Source organism: Amphiura filiformis, chromosome 13, assembly GCF_039555335.1.
Source record: "Amphiura filiformis chromosome 13, Afil_fr2py, whole genome shotgun sequence".
NCBI lineage: Eukaryota > Metazoa > Echinodermata > Ophiuroidea > Amphilepidida > Amphiuridae > Amphiura > Amphiura filiformis.
In genome coordinates, this window is record NC_092640.1 from 15,731,843 (window position 1) to 15,758,664 (window position 26,822).

The 26,822-nt window shown below is 36.7% G+C and overlaps 1 protein-coding gene across 1 annotated transcript; it reads right to left on the reverse strand.

Annotated features, from left to right (window-relative positions):
• Positions 1-480: 480 nt before the first annotated feature.
• On the reverse strand, positions 481-26,822 carry LOC140168044 (uncharacterized). The gene is made up of 2 exons (XM_072191350.1): positions 26,483-26,822; positions 481-3,752 (listed from the first exon to the last, which is right to left on the reverse strand). The coding sequence occupies exons 1-2, from the start codon at positions 26,489-26,491 to the stop codon at positions 2,784-2,786; spliced, it is 978 nt and encodes a 325-aa protein (XP_072047451.1). The 5' UTR covers positions 26,492-26,822; the 3' UTR covers positions 481-2,783.

The window sequence follows — 26,822 nt, forward strand, 5'->3', positions numbered from 1 at the left end:
CATTGGTGATGATTGTATATTTGTCCCCCCGGGATTGCTCTTAATCAGTCCATGTGGCCCCGGCATGTGGCACAGATTTCTATAATAATTTTGACATTGGGGTGGAATTTGGTGAAAATCTGTGAAGTAGAGTGAATCAAGTGTTTTCACTTACAGACCCGGCTCACAAATAACTTTTCACATACAAATGCGCACAAAATACGTACCAGTTTGAAGCTAGAATAAATATTCTTGATGAAAAATAGGAGCAAATTCGCGCGAAGCGCGAAAAATTTTGCAATATAAAAGCTATATGAGGGTAATTTTTCTTCACTGACTGTGACAAATTTTTTTCACCCTTGACATCAAATCTTTTTTTTCTGGTCCGAGGTGGAGCAAATTTTTTTTTTTTTAATCTGAGGTGGAGCAAATTTTTTTGTTTGTTCAGATGGCACGACAAAATTTTTTTTTCAAAAACTACCCAGCCCCCCCTTGGTATCTAATGGTGCGTCCCTTACATGAAAATTAGCTTACATATTTTACATATTGTGGTATCTGAACCATAAGTCACAATTTTTACCATTATTTAATCAATTTGTGATACTGACAAAATGCGCAAATTTGAATAAATATCTGACAGTAAATGTATAACTTTATCAAGCACAATTTCTTTGCCTTTGTCAGAAGCATTCAGTATACTACAAATATTGACTAATACGATTGTGATTTTCATTATTTATAGATTTCATAGATTTTTATTTAGACAATTCAATGCCATCAGTTACAATCTTATCTATATAATTTGAACATTTCAATTCCATCAAACTTAAGTGTTGGTAAGATTTTTGAATGGACACACGGAGGTTGCCAGAAAACATGTGGGTAAGTGCAATAGCTGCCCTGTGAACATTTGGCAATATGTTTTAATAACATTTCTAAGTGTTACCATGGTTACCACAAAACGTTTGCAGCAAATGTTATTTTCTTCAAAAAAAGTTTTTGTAAAATATATAACATTGTGTCATCATTTTGGTAGTACTAGTAGTAGATTTTGATATAAAATATTTTAACGTTTTGATGATCATTTTATAACCCGATAATTAAATGTTATTAAAATGTTCACAAACACATTGTGTTTGATGGGATATAGCATATGCCTATGAATGTGATAATATCAAGCAAAATCAGTCGGAACTCGGAAATATTGATTTTGAGATATAGCCCAACAAAGGAAATATTTACTTTTGTTTCCTGTTGTTTTGGAATATCTTTGGAACTGGTTGTTCAATTTCAATGGGGTTTTCTGCAAAATGCAGCTTTGTAAATGCTTTTTACTAACCTATATGAAAAGTTAATATTTCCGAGTTCCGACTGATTTTGCTTGATCGCGTCACGTATGTTAAACAAATCTTTGTATATTTATCTTTCCAAAATATGAGCCAAATGAGGTCAATGTCACGAAAGTTGTTCTTGAATTGTGAGTTGATTTACCATAAACACGCTCTTCAAGTGTTGTTTAAAAATAATGCAATGCTTTCAACTTCCTTTGCTTTCTTCAGTAGCATTTGAATGATACGTACATCAAATTAAAGCTGAAGAAATTTGTTATTATGATGCAAAAATCTGATAAAAGGCTGCACAACATTGTCCTCGATCGGATTACATTATAATATGCAAGTATATACCATGTATACGGAATGCCGAGTTACTTATATATTATTACTTAGCTCAAAAGCTTAGTAAACATTATCACATTATGAGTACACTATCATACTTTAAATTGTAATAACTTGAATGCCCCCCCCCTCCCCAGTGATTTTAATTGGTGTTAGAGGCTATCAGTGACACATTAGTATAGATTACATTACATTACATGCAAGTAGATCTGCGCGGAATGGCGAGTTACTTATAACATCGCTCAAAAGCTTAGTAAAAATTATCACATATCACTATCATACTTTGAATTATAATAACTTGAGTGCCCCCCCCCCCAGTGATTTTAATTGGTTTTAGAAGCTATCAGTGGCATACGTACGTATATAGACTTAGGTATACTCTACAGCTTTAGTTCTAAATTCACCCTTTTACGTTGCGTAAAAGGTTCTGATCTATGGTTTATACACATCTACATCATTTGTCCCAAATTAACCCTTTACGATGCGTAAAAGGTTCTGATACAACTCTACAGCCTTTGTCCCAAATTCACACTTTTGGTTCTGATACAACTTTACAGCTTTTGTCACAAATTAACCCTTTAAGATGCGTAAAAAGTTCTGATCTAAGGTTTATACAACTCTACATCACTTGTTCCAAATTAACCCTTTATGATGCGTAAAAGCGTCTGATACAACTCTATAGCTTTTGTCCCATATTCACTCTTTACGTAACGTAAAGGTTCTGATCTAAGGGTTTTCAAATATTTTTACTGTCCTGATCAACTACATAAAGGCGAATATTTACGGTATTTAAATTGTTATTTGTATCCAAGAAGTTTTTGGCATAGGCTAAACCATTAAGGCAATAATGCTTGGAGGCAAAATATGGTATAATGTTTTCTTGTTTTATAGGTATCCTGAAATAACAATGGTTACACATATCAGTTATAATAACATGGGTATCTTCCTCAGTATAGTATTGATTTTAGAAGTTAACAGTGACATACGTTTATATATACAACTCTACTCTACAGATTTAGTTTGAAATTCACTCTTTCTACATTGTGTAAAAGGTTCCGATCTAAGGCTTATACAATTCCGCATCTTTTGTCCCAAATTCACCCTTTACGTTGCGTAAAAGGTTCTGATTTAAGGTTTTTCAAATATTTTCACTGATTTACTATCTTCGTCAACTACATAAAGCTCCTGGTCATCATTGGAGAGTGCAATACCCTTTGGCTTTTTGACATCTGTAGTAACACAGCCTATGTACGCCCCACTAGCTGCGTATTTGTAAATGCCTACTGGGTCACCCCCAGAGCCATTTGTAACAAATAACTCATCTTTCTTACTACAACACAAACACACAGGCCGCCATTTTTTAATATCTGGAGGAGGGGCAAATGGGGTGAGGGGTTTCTTGCCTGAAAAATAACTCTTGAACATCACCAAGCCATCACTAGGATTTGCTACTATAATCTTGTCAGTAGATGTGACTGCAATACCATCTGGCCTAGTGGAAATAGGGTATCCAGATTTGAATGACCCATCAACCTTCCAAATTGCAATTATCTTATTCATACCAAATATTATATTCCCATTCTTGTCTACAGTCATTGCCGTAACTGTCTCGTATTTTTCGCTTAGGTTCAGGGTTCTGAATTCCGACACTTTTTTGCCGTTGCTGTCATACACCCTACAGAAACTCCTGTCAGGTACAAGAAAGCCATTGCCTGAGGTGACAGCGAGATCGTTGCAACCCTCTTCAAGGGTATGCAAGATATCACCAGACTTTGACACCACCTTGGCTTTACCACCCCATTCAACCACCCCAATTTTTTCATCGGATGTTACAGCAATACCTGAAGGCCCACTCATACCAGGTACTTTAAATTGACCTATTTGGTCCCACTCCTCTTCTTCCTCGGATAGAGTGACTTTACCCGATATCAAGTCGTCAATGGTATCTATTCTATGGTCCTTCATAGCTTCCCAAGATTTGTGCCCGTCATAGCAGGATTGACAAAGGTAGTACTTGCAGTCCTCGCAGTAAACAGTTGCTTTGTTGTCAGGCTGCTCACACTTGGTACACAGCTTCTTGGAGTAGTCTTCTTTGGACTATAATGACAAAATAGGAACGAAAATTGGGTAAGAAGGGCTAGGGGTTGTAATAAGTATGAGTCCTGCATCGGGTCCTGCATCACCTTTATTTAATAATCACTAAGGTATATTTTTAATTATATTCGTACTTGCTCAAGTAACATTCCATGCGTATTTTGTTACAAAATTGTATGCGGTTCTCTTTGGAGTGCCTAAAATGGAGTGATGTAATAGCGCCCTTTCCAGCCTTTTCTAATCTCCAGCTCCATAGACTTTGCATGTAAGGTCCATTTAAAAAGAACCGCATTAAAGTTTATAACAAAATTTGCACAAAACGCTACGAGTATTTGAGCAAGTACACATGCAATGCACTAGTTTTCGAGAGGGGGGAGGGGTATACAAATTATGGGTCTTTACAAAAATAAAATGTCCATCTGAAACATAGGTGCCTCACCGTGCCTGGGTGGAAGGGATAAAATGGGGGGGGGGGGGGGCAATGTTTGGCATACATCTATTAGCAGTGGTCTATCTGCTTCCGTCCATGGATAGTTTCAGCTTTGAATTGCTCAAAGGACAGACAAAATTAGTGTCTAGTTCTAGGGCAAGGAAAGTTTTGCACAAGTACATTATTGTACATGACTGTGTGAACTCGATTCGTAGGTGTATTATACAGGGTTCAAAAGAAATAACTCGCCCCGCCCCTCTAAAATTACAAAACACTTCTTTGCATAACTTGACATACATTTCGTTGATTTGAAAAATTAAAAAACCTGTGAATAAAGGAATCGTTTTCCTACAAAACAAAACAATTAAATCAATCATAACATTGATATCGAGAATGTTTTGCACATTACATGTACGGGATGTTGAAAAGTGAAACTTTTTTAAAGCATCATTTTTGAAAAATGTGATTATTTTTGATCAAACAAAAGGGTTTTGAGAAGGGATAACTTTGGTAGGGTAGCAAAAAGATTCCTTTATTCACAAGTGTTTAAATTTTTCAAATCAACAAAATGATTGCCAAGTTATGCAAAGAAATGTTTTGTAACTCCTAAATTGATTTTAGCATTTTTGAAACGCCGGCTCAATAAAACCGTCTAGAAAAAACTCGTACATGTCAATGAATCATTGTTTTATACTGCAAGATGATTGTATGGGTGACTGGGTTATCAGCAAAAGCATTCAATTTATTCAAATGAAGCGCCTAAAGTCAGTTGGGTGATAACGAACTGTACAGTCCCTCATTTCAAATATATAGTTTTGGTTTCTCTTTTGTTCAGAAACCAAAAATCAAGGGATTAAAAAGTAGAGCTGATCTGGTCTGCAATCATAACACTATTATGCTGGGAGGACACAGTATAGGGTATATAACCAGAAGTATACAATAGCCTATTGTGCTAACATAATTATTATCATGATTGATATCGGAAATATATCCCGCGGACGACAGTTGATGCTCTCTGTCGACGGTAGGTGGCATATTACACTCACGAGTTCTAGGCCTAGAAATCATATACATGCGCGTATATTGAAGGATGGGGTGGGGTGGGAGGATTTGTTTGTTTGTATGAAACATAAACGATGCATGGAGATGATTTGATTATGAATTAGTTTATTATCCCAGGAAGCACAACCCATACCTCTTTAAGAGGGGCTCCCCTCCCTATATAACCACATCTTCCCTAAATTACCCCTTTCCCCCTCCTCCTCCCCTACATTCGATATCTTCATCTCGAGCTCTCCTCCCCCTTCTCTTTCACTTCCAATGCTCTCTCTCATATGTTTCACTCTCTCCCGGCCCATATCCCCCTTGCCCGCCAACTCCCCCCCCCCACACACACACCCCACACAATCTCTTCTCCCTCTATCTTCTACTTTTTGCAGTAAAATTGCTTCAGTAAAAGTCATTAGGTTATTAGAGGTCATATAATGGCCTTCCATCGATTCTGGTACATGGGATTAAGGACATGAATCGATTTTGTTTATAGCACCTATACAATTACAATAGTGGCCCTTTTGTAATGTCGAATGCAAATATTTCGATGGTCTATATATTTTCACAGTGAAATCAGCTTAGGCTATTTCGTAGTCTCAAGTCAATGCTTTCAAACTAAATCAATGCTTTCAAATGTAGACTGCTTTGTTCGACTTCTCTGCTCGTGAATATTGCACTGCGAAATTTAAACATTTCTTTTGTATACTTAGATCAGGTAACTCGAAAATCCTGTAATTTTATTCGTCACACCACTCATAAGAAACTGAAACCAAAACCGAAACTACCTGTCACAAATGTTTAGTTTTAAACAAAAGGTAGAAACAATGAGTTCGATATCTTGTGATTCAAGTGGTTAGGCAGGACAATAGAAAACCACGTGACCAAAACCAAAACCAAAACTAAAACTCAATATTTGAAATGAGGCATTGACGACAAAAGTGTGCCTTTTGTGCTTTCGGCTACTCAATCACACCCGCGTACCCGTGGGCTTTATGAGAACAAAAAGTACAATGTCTAATACCAACGCGATTTTCCTCTTCTTCTTTTCATGCAGGATTTCATGTTCTATGAACAAAAGAATTAGCAACTTATGGTGATCAGCAACAATGATATACGAGATCTTGAATTATCTCAGCACAGAGGAATTCTGCCACAGACAGATAATTTTACCCTCAAATCTTAAAGACCCATTCAGTGATCCCAGCGCAAGTGTAAAAAAAAAGTGTAAAATTGTTTATAAATTCTTTAAATAAAAGTGAAGGATAAGTAATTCAAATTGTCATTTAATATTTTTGACATGAAAAAACGAAGAAAACAGCAGTGTTGACGAAGTTGAAGCCACATTCAAATACATGTAGCTAATTTATATAATCTTAGTATATAAATTATAAATTCATGTAAATTCCTTATTTTTGTCTTAAATACACAACTTTCGGCTGAACCACTAGCAGGTTATGTTAACACATTTATGACAATGACAAAGGCACCAACATCTGAATTTTGATGATTTTTACGATGGTTCGGAGAAGCAAATCACTGAATGTGCCTTTAAGAGATTTGTCAAACTCTACTACTAGTATTTCCTACACTTTTTTTTGCACTTTTTGAACATTTATTGATGTAGCATAGTAGTAATGACCACATAATACTAACCACTACAGAGTAGCTAGACACTGCATTTTTATTTTAAGAAGACAAATTTGAATTCTTTATTCCCGGGGACAAGGAATTCCATGAACATCCGATAGTTCAGTTTTCACATTTTGTGAAATGTTTTGAAAAGAAAATGCTTTATTCTCCCGGGTCCCGATTTATCAACAACTTTTAATCGACTTCAGAAACTTTTGCACACTTTTTGCTCCTCGACTTATTTCTGAATGCCCATTGAAGTAAATCACTGATAGTACAATTAAAGGCCCATTCAGTGATTTGCTCATCTGGACGATTGTAAAAAGCATAACAATTCCGATTTTGGTATCTTTGTCATTGTCATAGATGTGCTAACACATCCTGCTAATGGTTCAACCGAAAGCCGTGTATTTAAGACAAAATAAGACATTTACATGAATCTGTAATTTATATACTGACAGTATATAAATTAGCTACTGTGTTTGAATGGGACATCAATTTCATCCATACTGCTATTTTCTTCGGTTTTTGCCAAATTTTTCATTTCAAAAATACCAAATGACAATTTGAATGATTTATCCTTCACTTTTAAAGACTTTATAAACAATTTAAACATCACTAAGGTATATTTTTAATTATATTCGTACTTGCTCAAGTAACATTCCATGCATATTTTGTTACAAAATTGTATGCGGTTCTCTTTGGAGTGCCTAAAATGGAGTGATGTAATAGCGCCCTTTCCAGCCTTTTCTAATCTCCAGCTCCAGAGACTTTGCATGTAAGGTCCATTTAAAAAGAACCGCATTAAAGTTTATAACAAAATTTGCACAAAACGCTACGAGTATTTGAGCAAGTACACATGCAATGCACTAGTTTTCGAGAGGGGGGAGGGGTATACAAATTATTTTTATGTATTGTATATCACTGGTATGTATGGGTCTTTCCAAAAATAAAATGTCCATCTGAAACATAGGTGCCTGGGTGGAAGGGATAAAAATGGGAGGGGGGGGGCAATTTTTGGCATACATCTATTAGCAGTGGTCTATCTGCTTCCGTCCATGGATAGTTTCAGCTTTGAATTGCTCCAAGGACAGACAAAATTAGTGTCTAGTTCTAGGGCAAGGAAAGTTTTGCACAAGTACATTATTGTACATGACTGTGTGAACTCGATTCGTAGGTGTATTATACAGGGTTCAAAAGAAATAACTCGCCCCGCCCCTCTAAAATTACAAAACACTTCTTTGCATAACTTGACATACATTTCGTTGATTTGAAAAATTAAAAAACCTGTGAATAAAGGAATCGTTTTCCTACAAAAACAAAACAATTAAATCAATCATAACATTGATATCGAGAATGTTTTGCACATTACATGTACGGGATGTTGAAAAGTGCAACTTTTTTTAAGCATCATTTTTGAAAAATGTGATTATTTTTGATCAAACAAAAGGGTTTTGAGAAGGGGTAACTTTGGTAGGGTAGCAAAAAGATTCCTTTATTCACAAGTGTTTAAATTTTTCAAATCAACAAAATGATTGCCAAGTTATGCAAAGAAATGTTTTGTAACTCCTAAATTGATTTTAGCATTTTTGAAACGCCGGCTCAATAAAACCTTCTAGAAAAAACTCGTACATGTCAATGAATCATTGTTTTATACTGCAAGATGATTGTATGGGTGACTGGGTTATCAGCAAAAGCGTTCAATTTATTCAAATGAAGCGCCTATAGTCAGTTGGGTGATAACGAACTGTACATTGACGGCAAAAGTGTGCCTTTTGTGCTTTCGGCTACTCAATCACACCCGCGTACCCGTGGGCTTTATGAGAACAAAAAGTACAATGTCTAATACCAACGCGATTTTCCTCTTCTTCTTTTCATGCAGGATTTCATGTTCTATGAACAAAAGAATTAGCAACTTATGGTGATCAGCAACAATGATATACGAGATCTTGAATTATCTCAGCACAGAGGAATTCTGCCACAGACAGATAATTTTACCCTCAAATCTTAAAGACCCATTCAGTGATCCCAGCGCAAGTGTAACAAGAAATGTCTTTAAAAAAGACAACGCAGTGATTAAAGGAAACATGATGGATTTGCCTCGGTTCCGGAGCCACTGATTTAAAAGTAACAGGTTTTAAAGCCCATTCGGCGATTTGCTCATTTGGACGATCGTATATATCGTGAGTCATCAAAATTCAGATTTTGGTACCTTTGCATTGTCATAGATGTGCTAACATAGTAATTCAGCTGAAAGCTATGTATTTAAGACAAAATTTCTTTGTCATAGATGTGCTAACATAGTAATTCAGCTGAAAGCTATGTATTTAAGACAAAATTTCTTTGTACTTTCGCTGGGATCACTAAAAGCACTTAACTTAAGAGAAGTATAGAATAAATAATCTTTGAATGAAAACATGTCACATCTGAGACGAATAGTTATATTCGTCTCCGTTTAATGATTTTGTCACTGCAGGTTTGTCTTCAATGTTGTTAATGTTGTTAATTAATATTAATTGAAAGGGCAGCACAGCATTAACACTCAATGCCTAACAAAACTGAGATTTTGTATGAATTGAGTTAGATGCTGTAGGCCTATTTGACTTCACTTTAGTATATTCATATAAAGACAAGTAATTGAAATAACAGGTTGCTGGAATGTTTTGTAACAATGTGTGATATCTGGTTTAGGGCCCAAGCCGCCAAATTTGTAATTGAGATCAAGGCAAAAATATGGTGTAGGGGCATACTACAAATCATCAGAACTCTAGAACCAAGCATATTGAAGTATGGTGGTTGCCCGGTAGGGGTCACGCCCATTGTGGCATGTTCACCATCCGCAATAAATAAAAACGCGTAAAACAGGTACTTTTGGTGGGTAGGCGCGATACGCGCGTTTCGTGTTTAGGGTGTAATAAACATGAAAAATTGGGGGAAAAGGTAGCAAAATTGCAATTGCTAATACGCGGAAATGAAATTTAGGGTATGAAATTTGATACAAGGAATCCCTGTTTAGGGTGTGAAACAGGCGCGTGTTACCTGTTTAGGGTGTCGTTTTTGCCAAGGGTTAAATCCTTGTTTAGGGTGCTTTCAAAAGTTGATTATCGCGGATGGTGTACAGGCGACAATAGGAGTGCCCCCCCCCCCCCTCCGAGCTCCTCCGGGAAATGAATTGTGAAAAATGCTTCCTTTGTTCTGCATGATCAGATTGTGACATATTTAATACGTAACTTCTGGCATTTCACAGACTTTGTATTGGGTTCAAAGGGTTGCTTTTAAATCAGTACTACACATAACTTAATTTCAATGGAATCACAAGAATGTGGTAATTTTTAGTTTTCTTTAAAACAGCATTTTTGGAGTTATGATACTTTTTATCTGAGTAACAGGTTTGTAAAATATTTGAAACTATAATACTAACATAATACTAACAGTTCACATAGATGAACGCGCTTTATAAATCATGTGTGCACTGGTAATAGAAATAGGCGATGCACATACTAAGTACAGCATAGACCCTGTAAAGGTCTATAATTATGCTGAAAGCAGCATACAGAGAACGTACATGTCAAGTCCACTGTGTGAGAGAACATGCACAACTTACAAGGCCATGCGAATGTTTACCTTGGTGATGCTACAAGAAGCAATTAGTGCACTTGAGCTTGGGTTCATAAAAAATCTTGATAACAAACTCGCAGTATGCACTGACGTGCCTGCTGACGTGCTGACCTGGTCAAGTCATTTCGCATGGTAACCTTCTATACTCCTTTAACCCCATCACAAAATGTTACGCCAGCCGTTATTCGCTGGTTTCCGATTACATCAGTCACAGTGATCACACGTTGTGTATAAAACGAGAAAATAAGTTTACTCCAAACCCGGAACCATGCCGATAACTCGCAATAAACAACCGGAGACAAAGACTTTTTCAATTCACGTGTCATCCATGCTGACCGTTTCACTTTATCTGAACGTTAACTTAATGTCCCGTTAAAGCAAAATATAGTCCCATGACAAACATTTCCTCATCATTCTTCATTATCTTCTTTGAATTGATTGTCAGCTTCAGTAGACCTATACAACAATTGTATACGACAATAAAACAATTTAACATTTCCCACAATTATTATTACTTGACATGCATAATTTATTGCACGTGTCCAGGTATTGAAAGCGACTGCTATCTGTGCAGTACCGCGTGCGGTACTGCACACTTCCGCTCACAGTCCCGCATGCGGAACTGCACCTTCCGTCACGCACTTCCGCATGCGGGACTGCACATCCCGACGTGCATTCCCGCATGCGGTGATGCAGGTCGGGATGTGCAGTACCGCATGCGGTGATGCAGGTCGGGATGTGCAGTCCCGCATGGGGAACTGCAATATTTTTGGTGCATTTCCGTTAGGGGATGTGCAATATTTTTGGTGTTTATCCGCATGGGGATGTGCAATATTTTTGGTGTTTTTCCGCATGGGGAACTGCAATATTTTTGGTGCATTTCCGTTAGGGGATGTGCAATATTTTTGGTGTATTATCCGCATGGGGAACTGCAATATTTTTGGTGTATTTCCGCATGGGGTACTGCAACATTTTTGGTGTAGTTCCGCATAATGAACGGTTTTTGTTCGAATGTCCGCGTGCGGAAATGCAATATATTTCGTGCAGCCCTGCATGTGGGGTGAACATGTTTTTTCGCATGTCCTCATGAGAGAATCCTGTGAGGTAATGCAAGACGAGTTGTATGCCCTACAGTTCCGCGTGTGCGGCGGCGAAAAGGTTTTTGTTGTTGTAGTTGTTGTTGTTTGTTTTTGGTTTTATTTGTTTTGTTTTTTATTTGTAGGCCCTGCGGCGTAGAAAATATTATCACATGCATATATAAATTTCTTTAATATTACTATCGTTTTACTTTGACTATTGTGAGTTTTGCTTCATTTGCTGTAATTAAAAGAAAGTGTTATAAACTTTAAAGTCTATAGTATTTTATTATATTAAAAATATTATCGCACGTCGCTTAATGATAAGTGGCTATTGTGATGAATCTATTTAGTGGCCATTGTAATAAACTTGACATTGTGTGCATTTTATTCATGTTAGAAGCTGTCCAAGGGACATTTCTCAAGTGGATCAATTTACGCAGATATCAAACGATGCCCATGACTAATAGTAGCGGCGAGATCAGAGAAGGGTTTTTTGATGTTTACGAAAAGGACATCTAAAGCTATCTAAAACTGAGACGAAATAGGTATTTTCGTCTCGGATCTAAAATAGCTAAATTAAGATAAACCTAACAGGGGTCGTACAGGCGTCAACATTGGGGGGGGATTGTATGGAACCCTGGCAAAATATTCGGGGGTTTAGCCTTAGCCCCTCATCCCCCGGGATCTACGCTTATGGCAAAAGCTGTTTTTGTTCGCATGTCCGCATGGGGAACTGCAATATATTTGGTGCAGCTTTACATGCGATATCATGATATAGTAAAAGCTATATTAAACAAATCATACACCGGAACATGGAAACATTACAAACATTTCAAATTATTAAATGATGCTTAATCGTTATTCTTTATATAATATACAGGGCAAAGAAGAATTATGCATCGCACACTAGCACATTTACAAATGGAAACATAACATGCATAGGCAGACATACCAGACTAAAAACTATAACCCCTCATTAAAGCTCTCATAATCATATAGGCCTAAGGCCTAATGGTATAAATTATAATATGCACACATTAATAGACAAGCGGCTAGGGGACGCAGGGGTAACCTAATTGTCAATCAAATACTTCATCTATTGTGTCCAATACTTAATCCGATAAGTGATCGATGTATATCGATAAAAATAGGATCAAGATCATGGAATTAAGCTGTGGCGGCGCGCTTTAATACTTTACGAGGTGAATATTCAAAAACATTTTTGATATTACTGCAAATATTCTCAAACTTAGGGGTAAACAATTTTTGATAACTTACTGCAAATATTCTCAAACATAGGGTGACAAAATATTTGGCAAAAAATGTTTGCAGAAAATATTTTCAATAACATTTTGAAAACATACAAAACGTTTTAAATGTTTTCACGACCTTTATTTAACCCGACATTTATGTTATTAAAACGTTTTTACCAACACCAAAACCCAAAAATATAGGCCTAACCTGTTTAAAACGTTTTGTGTTTGCCGGGATGGCCTTTCAGACCTTAAAATCTCAGTTAAAATGTAGATTACTTGGTAGCTTTATATTATAAATGGTCAATGATTTAACATAAAAGTTATTATTAAAGGAAGGGGTATGAACGTTTGGACAGTATTTATTGTGGGACATTAGATGAGAGCACATCAGACATATCGAATTGCATTCTGAATACGAAGAATGTCCTTCTGATATCAAATAATTTTGATTTTTTTTTTAAATTCGCAATGTAATACACATTTTATGGCAAATCATTAAAATTGATATTTTGATATTTAACAGTACTTGAAGTAAACTTTATAAATCTGATGATTTATACTTAAGGTGTATGTAGGTGGGATGAAAAGCCGACGATCAATTGAAAATTTTGACCTTTCGTATTGAAGATATGGATTTTTTTCCCCAAAACACCAAAAAAATAGGTCTTTTGGGAAAAATCCATATCTTCAATATAAAAGGTCAAAATTTTCAACTGATCGTCGACTTTTCCTCCCAGCTACATACACTTTAAGAATATATCATTAGATTTATAAAATTTATTTCGAGGACTGTTATATATCAAAAATTTGAAACATATCAAATTTTAATAATTTGTCATCGTGAATTTCAAAAATGGAAATTATTTGATATCAGAAAGACATGCTTCGTATTCAGAATGCAATTCGATACGTCCGAGGTGCTCTCATGTCCGCTTCATTATTTGTATTTAAAAGAGAGTCTTGTAAAAAGTCTTGTCCGAAAGGTCGGCATAGTATAGAAACCTAGCTAATAGTTATTGTATTAAATTAATTTTATTAGAATCAATTTCACACGCCTCTTTAATGATTGACTATTATATATTCAACTTGACGTTGTGACCACTTTCTATTAAAGTTCCAACGGGGTATTTCTCAAGTGGATCGATTATCAATTTACGGAGGATAATAATTTAATTTAGCATGATGAAATGTAGGCCTATATACTATTGTATAATCAACTAATAATTGTATTTAGCATGATGAAATGTATATATTTACCAGGTATTAAAAGCGACTGTTACCGCATGCGGAACTGCACCAAATATTTTGTAGTTCCGCATGCGGCATGCGAAAATAAATTTTCACTAGTATAACCAATGCGTAACTGTACCAAATATTCCGCGTGCCTCCATATTGTCTTGATATATTATTTTATAGCCCGTGCCTTCTATTTTAATTAATTTATTTATTCAAAATTATGGTGTCATTCACCTCGAGTGAGATCACTCTCTCGTATCATTTCGATTAGACTATCGTTAAACGTCACAATGGTCTTTTGTAAAGAGAGGTTTTGTGGACGATGCAAACGGATGTTTAATTGTAGTCTGTGGCATTCACTCAGATGGTTAACATCTCTCCATAAACTCTCCGTGTGCGTCAAGATTTGAACACAACTTCTTAGTTTAGAGCGAGTACAATTCTCGCTAATTATTACTGGATAATGGAGTTCGTTCTACTCCTAGTTCTCTTGTTAGTTTTAATATAAAGTTTCATACCGAATGAAGAAGATGTAGTAAGTAATAAATATAACTTAATTAACAGTAAATTGGGTTTTGATTGTCTTCATGTTTGTGTGATAATACTCGTGCTTGGCTGATTCTAAAAGCCTAAATAAGTCCCTGGTTGAACCTCTGTTTCTATGAAGAACTTTATTTTAGCGCCCCTACTCAGGCCTATGATGAAGAGACGATGAACCGAATACCAATCTGAGGGACTAGTCGAGACGAGTGAACCAAGACGCATCTACCAAGCCGTGTGATTATTCCCTGGTACCTACCTCGCCGGTTAAAATATTTAGCGAGTCCTATTCCCAAAGTTCTTTATTAGAAATGGTGGAGAAAGCCAAGGCGTTTTGATATTTTTATATCAATGTTATTTTAAAGATCACACTTACAAGAGACAATTTTTGCCCAATATATTAATACATCTTGTTCATCGACGGCCGAAGACGTCAGCGGAGTTTCTGAGTGATGCTACGGGCTACCCTTACCATTTTTGTTTCAAATTTTATTTTGGTAAGTTAAAATGATGGTGGTAAGTTTTATTTTGGTGGCATCAACATATATTGTGTGTAAATCTATAGTCTAGGCACGTAGTAGATAGGCCTATTTCATTTCAAAATTAGGCGAGTTGAGTAATTTTGCGCTAGACATGGGCGTTGGCTGCCAATCGATACCAGCTGTGTATGTGACGGGTTTGCTTTCATGTGTAATCAATGGAGTGTACAATTGTATTCATTGAATTGAAGCTTGCTTTCTTTAGTCAGTTATAAGCTTGGCTTTGTATTGTGTCTGATTGTTCATTCAGCCGTCATAAACTGTGGCGTGGCATGTATTTAAAATTCGCGCGCGTTGACTCATTCAATTGAATTTGCTTTCTTTGTCAGTCAACCGGGTTCATTGATGGTCATCATGTTTGTAGTATGTACTATGATTGCTAATATGAATTATTTGGTCAGTGAATTAATGGCATGTAAATAGATAGTGGAAACTTGTATATAGGTTATTTGAAAAACTTTGTTGATGTAAATTAATAAGTTGACTTTGAAAATATTCGAAATAATTTTGCTTTATTAAAGCGAGTCAATTTATCAACTTATTTTGATGACAAATATTGTGATGGATTTAATTTTTGTAAGCATCCATGGCTTCTGGTGATGAAATTAAATTAGAAGAAAAGTTGAATGATAGCTCTGAAGAAATTTCTAATACATCTGATAGTAGTTCTGATGATGAAATATTAGATTCTGATTTAAACATGGCTACTAAATACGACATGTACGATTTAAAAATCAAATATTCAGGAGATCCTGAAGATGATTTAGATTCTTTTATTACCAAATTTTCAAATTATGCTGCACTTCGAGATTATACTGCGCCAAAAGCAGCATTGGCTCTGACAATTAAAATTGAGGGCAATGCTAGCGTCTTTCTTGAGTCAATACCCGAAAGCGACAAGGATACGGTTGATAAGATTAAGGCTCTTCTTAAGGAGAATTTTGAGGGTGATTCGTGGCGTTGGGGAATTGAATCAAAATTGCTGTCGCGTAAACAACTCATCAATGAAACTTTGGACGTATACGCGTCAGATGTTATGCGCTGGTGCAGACAAGTTGGTAAAACAGATTCCGAGCAAATGTCAATTTTTGTCAGAGGTCTATTGCCTCCTTTGCGTGGATTTGTGTTTTCCAAAGAACCTAAGACATTCCGTAATGCCTTAGACGCGGCACGATTAGGTATTGCAGTGCAGCAAACCGCTGAAAGTGACGCTTCTAGTACTAAAACTATAGAAAACTCTAGTAATTCAGTGGATGAAGTAAATGTAACATTGGATTCTGTAGCAAGCATGCTTTCTAATATAAGTACTAGACTGGGGAAGTTAGAAAGTGACAAAGATAGTAAAAAGGTTTTCTTTGCAAACTCAAACCAAGATCATGTGCCCATCAATAGGTCTACCAAACGAAACATAACATGTTATAGATGTGGACGTATAGGCCATGGGTGGAGAAAATGTTATGCAAAACAGGGAATTGACGGTAAACCTTTAAACTAATGTACCCATCTGCGAGGGATCGTAAGAGAAACAAACATGTTCAAAAACATGCAGGTGGGAGTGAGTATAGTCGTAAGAATGAACATGTATTTGCCAATTGTGACAAAAGGAGGACATAGCCCTTTACCACCTTATGGACAGAGTGATATGAACAATTCCGATTTATTTGTTGAAATTAATTTGTCTGATTCAAATACCATTTCGGCTTCCATAAATTGTAATCCAGTTGAATGTTTGGTTGACACAGGTGCTTCAATTAATTTAATAAACCATGATTGGTTGTATTCAAACCTGCATTCTGTTCATCATATGATACAAAAACCTCGTATTAAATCTGCTCGAGTAGCAAATGGTAGTGATTTAGAGGTAACAGGATTTATTGTTTTGGTCATATCTGTCAATGGTGTACTTTTTCCGGTGCCTTTGAATATTGCACGCAATCTTAGTTCTTGCATCATTTTAGGCAAGAAGTTTTTGAAGAAACATTGTGCCATTATTGATTGTGGTGATAGTAAGTTGAAGCTCAAAAAGCGTAGTCAGATTAGAGTGCTAGAGAAACAAGAAATTCCTCCTCACACTCAGTCTGTAGTTTGTGCAAAGATAAACAATAGGCTACCAGTACAAACCATTGGTCTCTGTCAAGGTGGTAGGCGTGTTACTGCCCTGGGAATTTTAGTTGCCAATACGGTGTCAAGTGTAATTGATCAATGTGCTCATTTAGTTGTAATGAATACAACTGATGAACCAATCATTTTGTATCCTAGGACTAAATTAGGCACTTTTACACTGATTGAATCTGAGAAAATAGTTCCATTTCCTAACTTGAAGGAAGAATTTGTCAATGAAATTCACTCATCGCCAATTGATAGTAAGGATGAGGATCCTAGACTTCAAGAAGTACTTTCTAAAGTATCTGTAAACACTGATCATTTGTCATCTTCAGAAATGTCAGAAATTACTAATTTGTTCAACGAATACATTGATATATTTAAAGTGGAAGGAGGTCCGCATGGAGATTATTCTGGTGTAAAACATGAAATAAAAACAAATGGACATCCACCAATTAGATCTCGACCATATAGATATACTCCACATATTCAAGCGGAAATCAAGAAACAAGTCAATGAAATGTTAGATCAAGGAATTATTAAAGAGTCAACTAGTCCATGGTGTTTTCCTGTATGTATGGTACCCAAGGCTGGTTCTCCAGGTTCTTATAGATTTGCGATAAATTTCAAGAAATTGAATGATATTTGTCCACGTGACAATTTTCCTTTGCCAAACATTAACGACGCACTAGATAGCTTAGGCGCTGCCAAACCCAAATACTTCTCAACTTTAGACCTTGCTTCAGGTTATTGGCAAATAGGCTTAGAAGAGAGTTCAAAACCTCTCACCGCTTTTGTGACACAAGATGGTCTATTTGAATTCAAAGAATGCCATTTGGCCTTCATAATGCTCCTGCGACATTTCAACGCGCTATGCAAGAAGTTTTGAGAGGTCTTAACTGGCAGTTTGTTCTATGTTATCTGGATGACGTCATCATTTTCAGTAATTCATTTTCTGAGCATTTATGTCATCTAAAACAAGTGTTTGACCGTTTTCGTCAAGCTGGTCTAAAACTACAGCCAAAGAAATGTTCATTTGGTCAGAAAGAAGTGAAATACTTAGGTCATATAGTGAGTGAAAATGGTGTTGCGACAGATCCTGACAAAGTCAAAATTGTAAAGGAGTATCCCCCACCTACCAAGGTCTCTGAGGTCAGGTCATTTTTGGGTTTTGTAGGGTACTACAGAAAATACATCAAAGATTTGTGTAAGATTGCAGAACCCCTCACCAATTTAACACGAAAAGAAGTGCACTTCGTTTGGGATGAAAAGTGCAAAACTGCTTTTGAAACACTCAAACAAAAGTTGCAAGAACCACCAATTTTGGCCTATCCTAGATTTGATGGCACGGAATTCATTTTACAAACCGATGCCAGTGGGGTAGGCTTAGGATTCATTTTGGCTCAGAATCAAGATGGAAAAGAACGAGTCATATCTTATGGTGGTAGAGCTTTGCACAAAGGTGAGAAGAATTACACGACCACAGAATTAGAGGCCTTGGCAGTTGTTGAAGGAGTCAAAAAATATGCCCCATATCTACAACATGGTGTAAAATTTACAGTAGTCACAGATCATTGTGCACTGAAATGGCTTTTCAGCAAGAAACAAACAATTGGTCATTTAGCTAGGTGGGCAATTAAACTTCAAGCATATACATTTGATGTAGTACATGTCAGGGGACGCAATAATGGTAACGCTGATGCACTTAGTAGGTTAAACTATGACTCTCTAAACACTTGTGTCGATTGTAACCATTGTAAGTCGGATTCAAGTGAAGAATTAAACAATGTATGGATAGGTTCAGACTTAGACAAGATTTCGGAAGACGTCTTGTCTGAGCTGCCTGATGACAATGTAGATAGTGATGTTAGAAGTGACACAAAACCTGAAGTGAATGTTGTCAAAAATATACGTTATCAATATGGTAAACGTGTTGGGAATGACAAAAAAGTGGAAAACAAAGATGTACCGCCTCTTCCAGCTGAAATCAATTTACAAGGGTTTAAAGATGCACTGCTGACCGATACTTTTGCTAGTTCTATGTTGAATTTTCTAGAGCACGACAAATTGCCAGATGATGCTCTTAAAGCTAGAAATCTGTTGTTGCAGGCTGATCAATATTATGTCCATGAAGGATTATTATATCACATTTGGCATACTCCAGCAAAGAGGCACATGCCAGAAAGGAATACTTATCAGTTGTATGTTCCAATCACTTTTGTTGATACAGTTCTGAACAACTGCCATGATCACGTGTTAGCTGCACATTTTGGATTTCAAAGAACTTACAGCAAAATTCGTCAGCGGTACTTCTGGAAAGGAATGTATCGTGATGTAGATAACTGGGTTAGATCTTGCATATCCTGTTCTCAACGCAAAACGCATAGGCACAAAGTTATCGCCCCAATGCAAATCATGAAAGTACCAGGTGCTTTCCAACGCGTTAGTGTTGATATTTTAGGACCTTTACCAATTACAACCTCTGGCAACCGTTATGTTCTTTGCTTTACGGATCACTGCACCAGGTGGCCCATTTGGTACCCTTGAAAGTAACAAATGCTTCAACAATAGCAAGAGCATTTTTCGATAATGTCATATGTGTCCACGGTTGTCCAGAAACGTTATTAAGCGATAGGGGAACAAATTTTCTTAGCAAGATCGTTTTGGAAGTGTGTCGAATCATGCGAACACAGAAATTGAATACCTCAAGTTATCACCCACAATGCAACGCGATACAAGAGCGGTACAATGCTGTAATTTTAGACACCATTTCACACTATGTAAATGAATTCCATACTGATTGGGATCAATATATCACAGCCATACAGTTTGCGTACCGTACAACTCCTGCTGAAAACTCCGTTGGATTCAGTCCGTTCTTTCTTTTGTATGGTAGAGAAGCGAGACTTCCTTTAGATGTAACGCTCACGTCAGACTGCAATTATGCAGAACAGAATCTCAGAGAGCACATTCATCATCTAATCTCTCAATTAGAAATTGCGAGGAAGATCTCACAACGTCACGCAGAGCAAAATCAAAACAAGATGAAAGAACGTTTCGATGAGAGTGCAACGGAAGTTCCTTATCAAGTTGGAGACTCAGTATGGGTATATATTCCTGCATTGCAGCAAGGACTTTCACGCAAACTTCAGAAATTCTGGTCGGGTCCATACCTGCTTGTTGAACAAACAGGTCCAGTCAATTTCCGTGTACGTAATCTAGAAAACAACAAATTGATTACTACACCAATTCACGTCAATCGTATGAAATTTGCATATGATAGGTATGTCCGACCAAGCAATGATACTGAACCAACAGATTTAGAACAAAGAGATCCAATTCCAGGACTTGTTCCGGACGATTGTCCTGAGGACTCTTTTCTTCCTCTTTTGGCCACACAAGAATCTGAGAAAACAAAGGTTCCAATCATTCCAGGTCTGCCACCAGTTCAGGATAAAACTCCTGAATACGTAATTGAGCATATTATCAGAGGACGCTATAGAAATGGGCGTCTAGAATATCTCATAAAGTGGCGGGATTTTCCAAAATCAAGAAATACTTGGGAACCAGAGACAAACTTGAACGCAGCTGCTCTTGAGTCTCTGAAGACCAACCCTGTCAAAATTACTGGTAAACTGTAAAGGCCAGACTATGGAATCAGTATCATTGTTAGATCAGTTGTAAGCAACTCGATCAAAAGGCTGTGTAAAAAAAAAAAAAAAAAAAATGGATGTCTTGACAAATGTGAAATGAGGCATAATAATTATTATGTGATTTGTAATTATCAAAGAATACTTCTAAAAGATTTTTGTGCATTTACAAATTTATGAATGACTAATATAAAAGTCAAAGGACGTCAAAATGAAAACAAATATATTTGGCATTTGATAAATGTAGAAAGTTATATGTTGCATTAATTTTGAATTGTAATTTGAAAGTTTGTCACAATTGTACTATTTGTAATTGTGTGGAATTGGATTATCACAAAATAATGTATTTTGAATTATAATGACAATGAACCCGAAGGTATATTTGGTTGGCGCGTATGTTGTGGATTTGTACATTATTGGAACAAATTGTTTGTAGGTAATGATACATTTAAGAAATTAAGAAATGTGGAATTGTAATGTTGATGCCACCATCATTTTATTTTTGATTCAATTAAAGTAAGGTATATTATTGTATTTCGCGATATGTACTTCAGCGTGTTACAATGTATTGCGATATTGAAGGAAATCAGTCAGAGAAAATCCTCAAAAGAAACATTCCCATCTCGATGTAATCATTTTGGAACCGCGGAGAAGAGTTTTGCCTAAGTACGTGAAAGGGTATGTAAGGGAATGTTTGTGTAATGTAAATACAATGTAGTCTTGACTTTTTCCGTGAAACCGAAATTACCTGAAAATTAGGCCTTTAACATGTAAATTTTCGGGTCAATTCGGTATCAGGAGTTCCACAGATGCAGATACGACAAGGCATTGATGAATTGCATTTCGTAACAAGGATGAAGAACGATACAACGAGGATACACTTACGAGGATAAGAGGATTTATATCGCATGGATTTACCTTCATAAAATGTTGTTTAATAATCAATGAATTATAAAAACGTCCTGAATTGTATCAGAGACAGTCAATGATTGTATAAACATAAATAAAATTTGCAATTCAATTATGAACTGGAAAGTAGAACAAATTTGGTGTTCAAGAAATTTACTTTTGTCAGGCGCCAAAACTTTTAGGGAGGGCGTATGTTGTGGCGATATATTATTTTATAGCCCGTGCCTTCTATTTTAATTAATTTATTTATTCAAAATTATGGTGTCATTCACCTCGAGTGAGATCACTCTCTCGTATCATTTCGATTAGACTATCGTTAAACGTCACAATGGTCTTTTGTAAAGAGAGGTTTTGTGGACGATGCAAACGGATGTTTAATTGTAGTCTGTGGCATTCACTCAGATGGTTAACATCTCTCCATAAACTCTCCGTGTGCGTCAAGATTTGAACACAACTTCTTAGTTTAGAGCGAGTACAATTCTCGCTAATTATTACTGGATAATGGAGTTCGTTCTACTCCTAGTTCTCTTGTTAGTTTTAATATAAAGTTTCATACCGAATGAAGAAGATGTAGTAAGTAATAAATATAACTTAATTAACAGTAAATTGGGTTTTGATTGTCTTCATGTTTGTGTGATAATACTCGTGCTTGGCTGATTCTAAAAGCCTAAATAAGTCCCTGGTTGAACCTCTGGTTCTATGAAGAACTTTATTTTAGCGCCCCTACTCAGGCCTATGATGAAGAGACGATGAACCGAATACCAATCTGAGGGACTAGTCGAGACGAGTGAACCAAGACGCATCTACCAAGCCGTGTGATTATTCCCTGGTACCTACCTCGCCGGTTAAAATATTTAGCGAGTCCTATTCCCAAAGTTCTTTATTAGAATAATATGACCGCTCGTATATTGTATACATTTTATGCACACACAAAAAAAAAATTAAAAGTTTTTTTTTTAATCTTAAAAAATTCTTCAGGTAGACCAGACAGACCTCCGGGGGCACTCCCACTTTGGAGGTGACGCGTATGTAGGGCTGTTAAGACCCCCCTTTTCAGCGTCGCTGTCACCCAAACGAACACATGCTCTGTCACCCGAAGACCCCCTATTTTTCCCATTTGATCTGTCACCCAAAGACCCTTACAAGTTCAATTTGAACAGCAACTTTCATTTATCACTGATTTTGTTACTTATTTTGAAAAAAAAAACCAATGAAATTTGAAGCCATTTAGACCCGGCATTTAGAACTAGAAATTCGAAATTCGAGGTTTTTGAGGCGCTGTTTTGGCTCTCACCCAAAGATTCCATTCTATAAAAAGGTCATGTTCTCACCCAATGACCCCATATTTTTTTACATTTTGCTCTCACCGAATGCCAAAAATCACCTACGTATCCGGAACTGTGCATCTCGTCTTGCATTCCCTCATCATGCGGACATGCGAAAAAAACATGTACATCCCGCATGCGGACATGAACCAAATATATTACATTCCCGCACGCGGACATTCACATTAAATGCATGCGGAACTACACCAAATATTTGGCAGTTCCGCGCGCGGGCATGCGAAAAGATATGTTCATTACCGCATTCGGAACTGCACCAAATATTTTGCAGTTCCGCATGCGGACATGCAACAAAATAGGTATGACAAAAATTTAGTAGGCCTTCATTCGTGGTGAAAAATACGTCAGGCTCTTAGGTGTTTTTACTTTTTTTAGTAATTTAGTTTTAGACAATCAATGATCGTCGCATGTAATTAATGTCGCATTTTTGTATTTAAAAGAGAGTCTTGGAAAGTCTTGTCCGAAAGGTCGGCATAGTATAGAAACCTAGCTAATAGTTATTGTATAAAATTAATTTTATTAAAATCAATTTCACACGCCTCTTTAATGATGACTATTATATATTCAACTTGACATTGTGACCATTTTCTATTAAAGTTCCAACGGAGAATTTCCTCAAGTGGATCGATTATCAATAAATTTACGGAGGATAGTAATTTAATATAATTTAAATAGGGCCTATTGCACATCCCCATGCGGAAAAACACCAAAAATATTGCAAATCCCCTAGCGGAAATGCACCAAAAATATTGTAGTTCCCCACGCGGAAATACACCAAAAATATTGCACATCCCCATGCGGAAAAAACACCAAAAATATTGCACATCCCCTGCCGGAAATGCACCAAAAATATTGCAGTTCCCCACGCGGAAATACACCAAAAATATTGCACATCCCCTAGCGGAAATGCACCAAAAATGTTGCAGTTCCCCACGCGGAAATACACCAAAAATATTGCACATCACCATTCCCCATGCGGAAAAACACCAAAAATATTGCACATCCCCGGAAATACACCAAAAATATTGCATATCCCCATGCGGAAATACACCAAAAATGTTGCAGTTCCCCTAACGGAAATGCACCAAAATATTGCACATCCCTAACGGAAATGCACCAAAATATTGCACATCCCTAACGGAAATGCACCGAAAATATTGCACATCCCCATGCGGAAAAACACCAAAATATTGCACATCCCCTGGCGGAAATACACCAAAATATTGCACATCCCCATGCGGAAAAACACCAAAATGTTGCAGTTCCCCTAACGGAAATGCACCAAAATATTGCACATCCCCTGGCGGAAATACACCAAAATATTGCACATCCCCATGCGGAAAAACACCAAAAATATTGCACATCCCCTGGCGGAAATACACCAAACATATTGCACATCCCCATGCGGAAAAACACCAAAAATATTGCACATCCCCTAGCGGAAATGCACCAAAAATATTGCAGTTCCCCACGCGGAAATACACCGAAAATATTGCACATCCCCATGCGGTACTGCACATCCGACCTGCATTCCCATGCGGGAATGCAGGTCGGGATGTGCAGTTCCGCATGCGGGACTGTAAACGGAAGTGTGCAGTACCGCACGCGGTACTGCACAATTCCGCGTCCCAAAAAATAGTTCACGTGTCTGCAACTCCATGTGCCTGTCCACGTGACTTTGACCATTTCACATTTACTGACCTCTATAGCTCCATGTCCCTCCGCATTAAACCATAACAAATAGTCCCATGACATAAATTCGTCATAAATACACGGTTATTTTCGAAATTCTACTGTCACTTTCATTGACAACAATGAATACAACAGTAAAATAAAAATGTCAGCGAAAATTTTACTTGACATGCATTATTTCTCAATCTAAAACAAATCTCTTTTCGATGACGTTATATCTCTATCCCTACCTTTATCGTGAATTAAGTTATCCAACTTTAACTATGCCTTGCGCGAAGTAAATTAGCGGGGCTAAACTTTTCGAACAAATACAATACACTAGGACATATTATTACACGTAATACAATATTTGCCATTTGCGACATGCCTGGACATTGTGCAGATTTACAAAAACAAATGTTTCAACAGTTTAAATATATACGCATTATATCATCAAACGCAATCGTGCAACTTCATTTTACTGGAACTCTACTATCACTAAGTACGCCACAGCCTTATCAACGAACTTATGCATATGCAAATGAGCCCAATTCTATACAAAATTGACACCACGCATGCGTCTAGCTCAGTGAAGAGGCCAGAGAAAGTGTGTTTCTAAAAACAGTATATTAAAATGAATGTTTTTTTCCAAATTATCGTACACAAACTCAACACATATACAACAACAATTTTACATAAGTCAATCTTGTTATACATAAAGCTACCAAACACAAAAACAATTTCCACAGTCACAATTATGTGTCAAATAATTATATTTTATCCCCAGCAAATTCCGTATTATATCCGCCTGCGGAAAAAAAAAAAAAAAAAGTGTAAAATTGTTTATAAATTCTTTAAATAAAAGTGAAGGATAAGTAATTCAAATTGTCATATTTTTGACATGAAAAAACGAAGAAAACAGCAGTGTTGACGAAGTTGAAGCCACATTCAAATACATGTAGCTAATTTATATATGTTAACACATTTATGACAATGACAAAGGTACCAACATCTGAATTGTGATGATTTTTACGATGGTTCGGAGAAGCAAATCACTGAATGTGCCTTTAAGAGATTTGTCAAACTCTACTACTAGTATTTCCTACACTTTTTTTGCACTTTTTGAACATTGATTGATGTAGCATAGTAGTAATGACCACATAATACTAACCACTACAGAGTAGCTCGACACTGCATTTTTATTTTAAGAAGACAAATTTGAATTCTTTATTCCCGGGGACAAGGAATTCCATGAACATCCGATAGTTCAGTTTTCACATTTTGTGAAATGTTTTGAAAAGAAAATGCTTTATTCTCCCGGGTCCCGATTTATCAACAACTTTTAATCGACTTCAGAAACTTTTGCACACTTTTTGCTCCTCGACGGATTTCTGAATGCCCATTGAAGTAAATCACTGATAGTACAATTAAAGGGCCATTCGGTGATTTGCTCATCTGACAGTATATAAATTAGCTACTGTGTTTGAATGGGACATCAACTTCATCCATACTGCTATTTTCTTCGGTTTTTGCCAAATTTTTCATTTCAAAAATACCGAATGACAATTTGAATGATTTATCCTTCACTTTTAAAGACTTTATAAACAATTTAAAGAGTTGCCCTGGGATCACTGCATGGGCCTTTAATTTAAGTTTTAGAAAGTTACACTTTACACCTACCTCTGCCATCTCACTAGATGCTGCAGTTCCTTGGACACCTGATGGATTCTTAGTGGATGTTCGTTGCTTTATGACAGCTAGTATGCACAGAGAATACTCAGTCAATTCTCCCTTGTATTGAAGTAAGTCACACAAACAGTATGAAATTAGCAACGTAAACTGCAAGAGTTTCTAAAAGGTGCAGAGGCAACGGCTGGCTGCTCAAGCTCTTGATCTTGTCCGCTGCTTTGGTGTGTTACCAGTGGGGCATACAGCATTTATACTGAATAGGGGTGTTAGCTGTTCAAGATACAAGTACATCATGTACCCGGGGGTCACTCCCTTTATGGCCTGTACACCA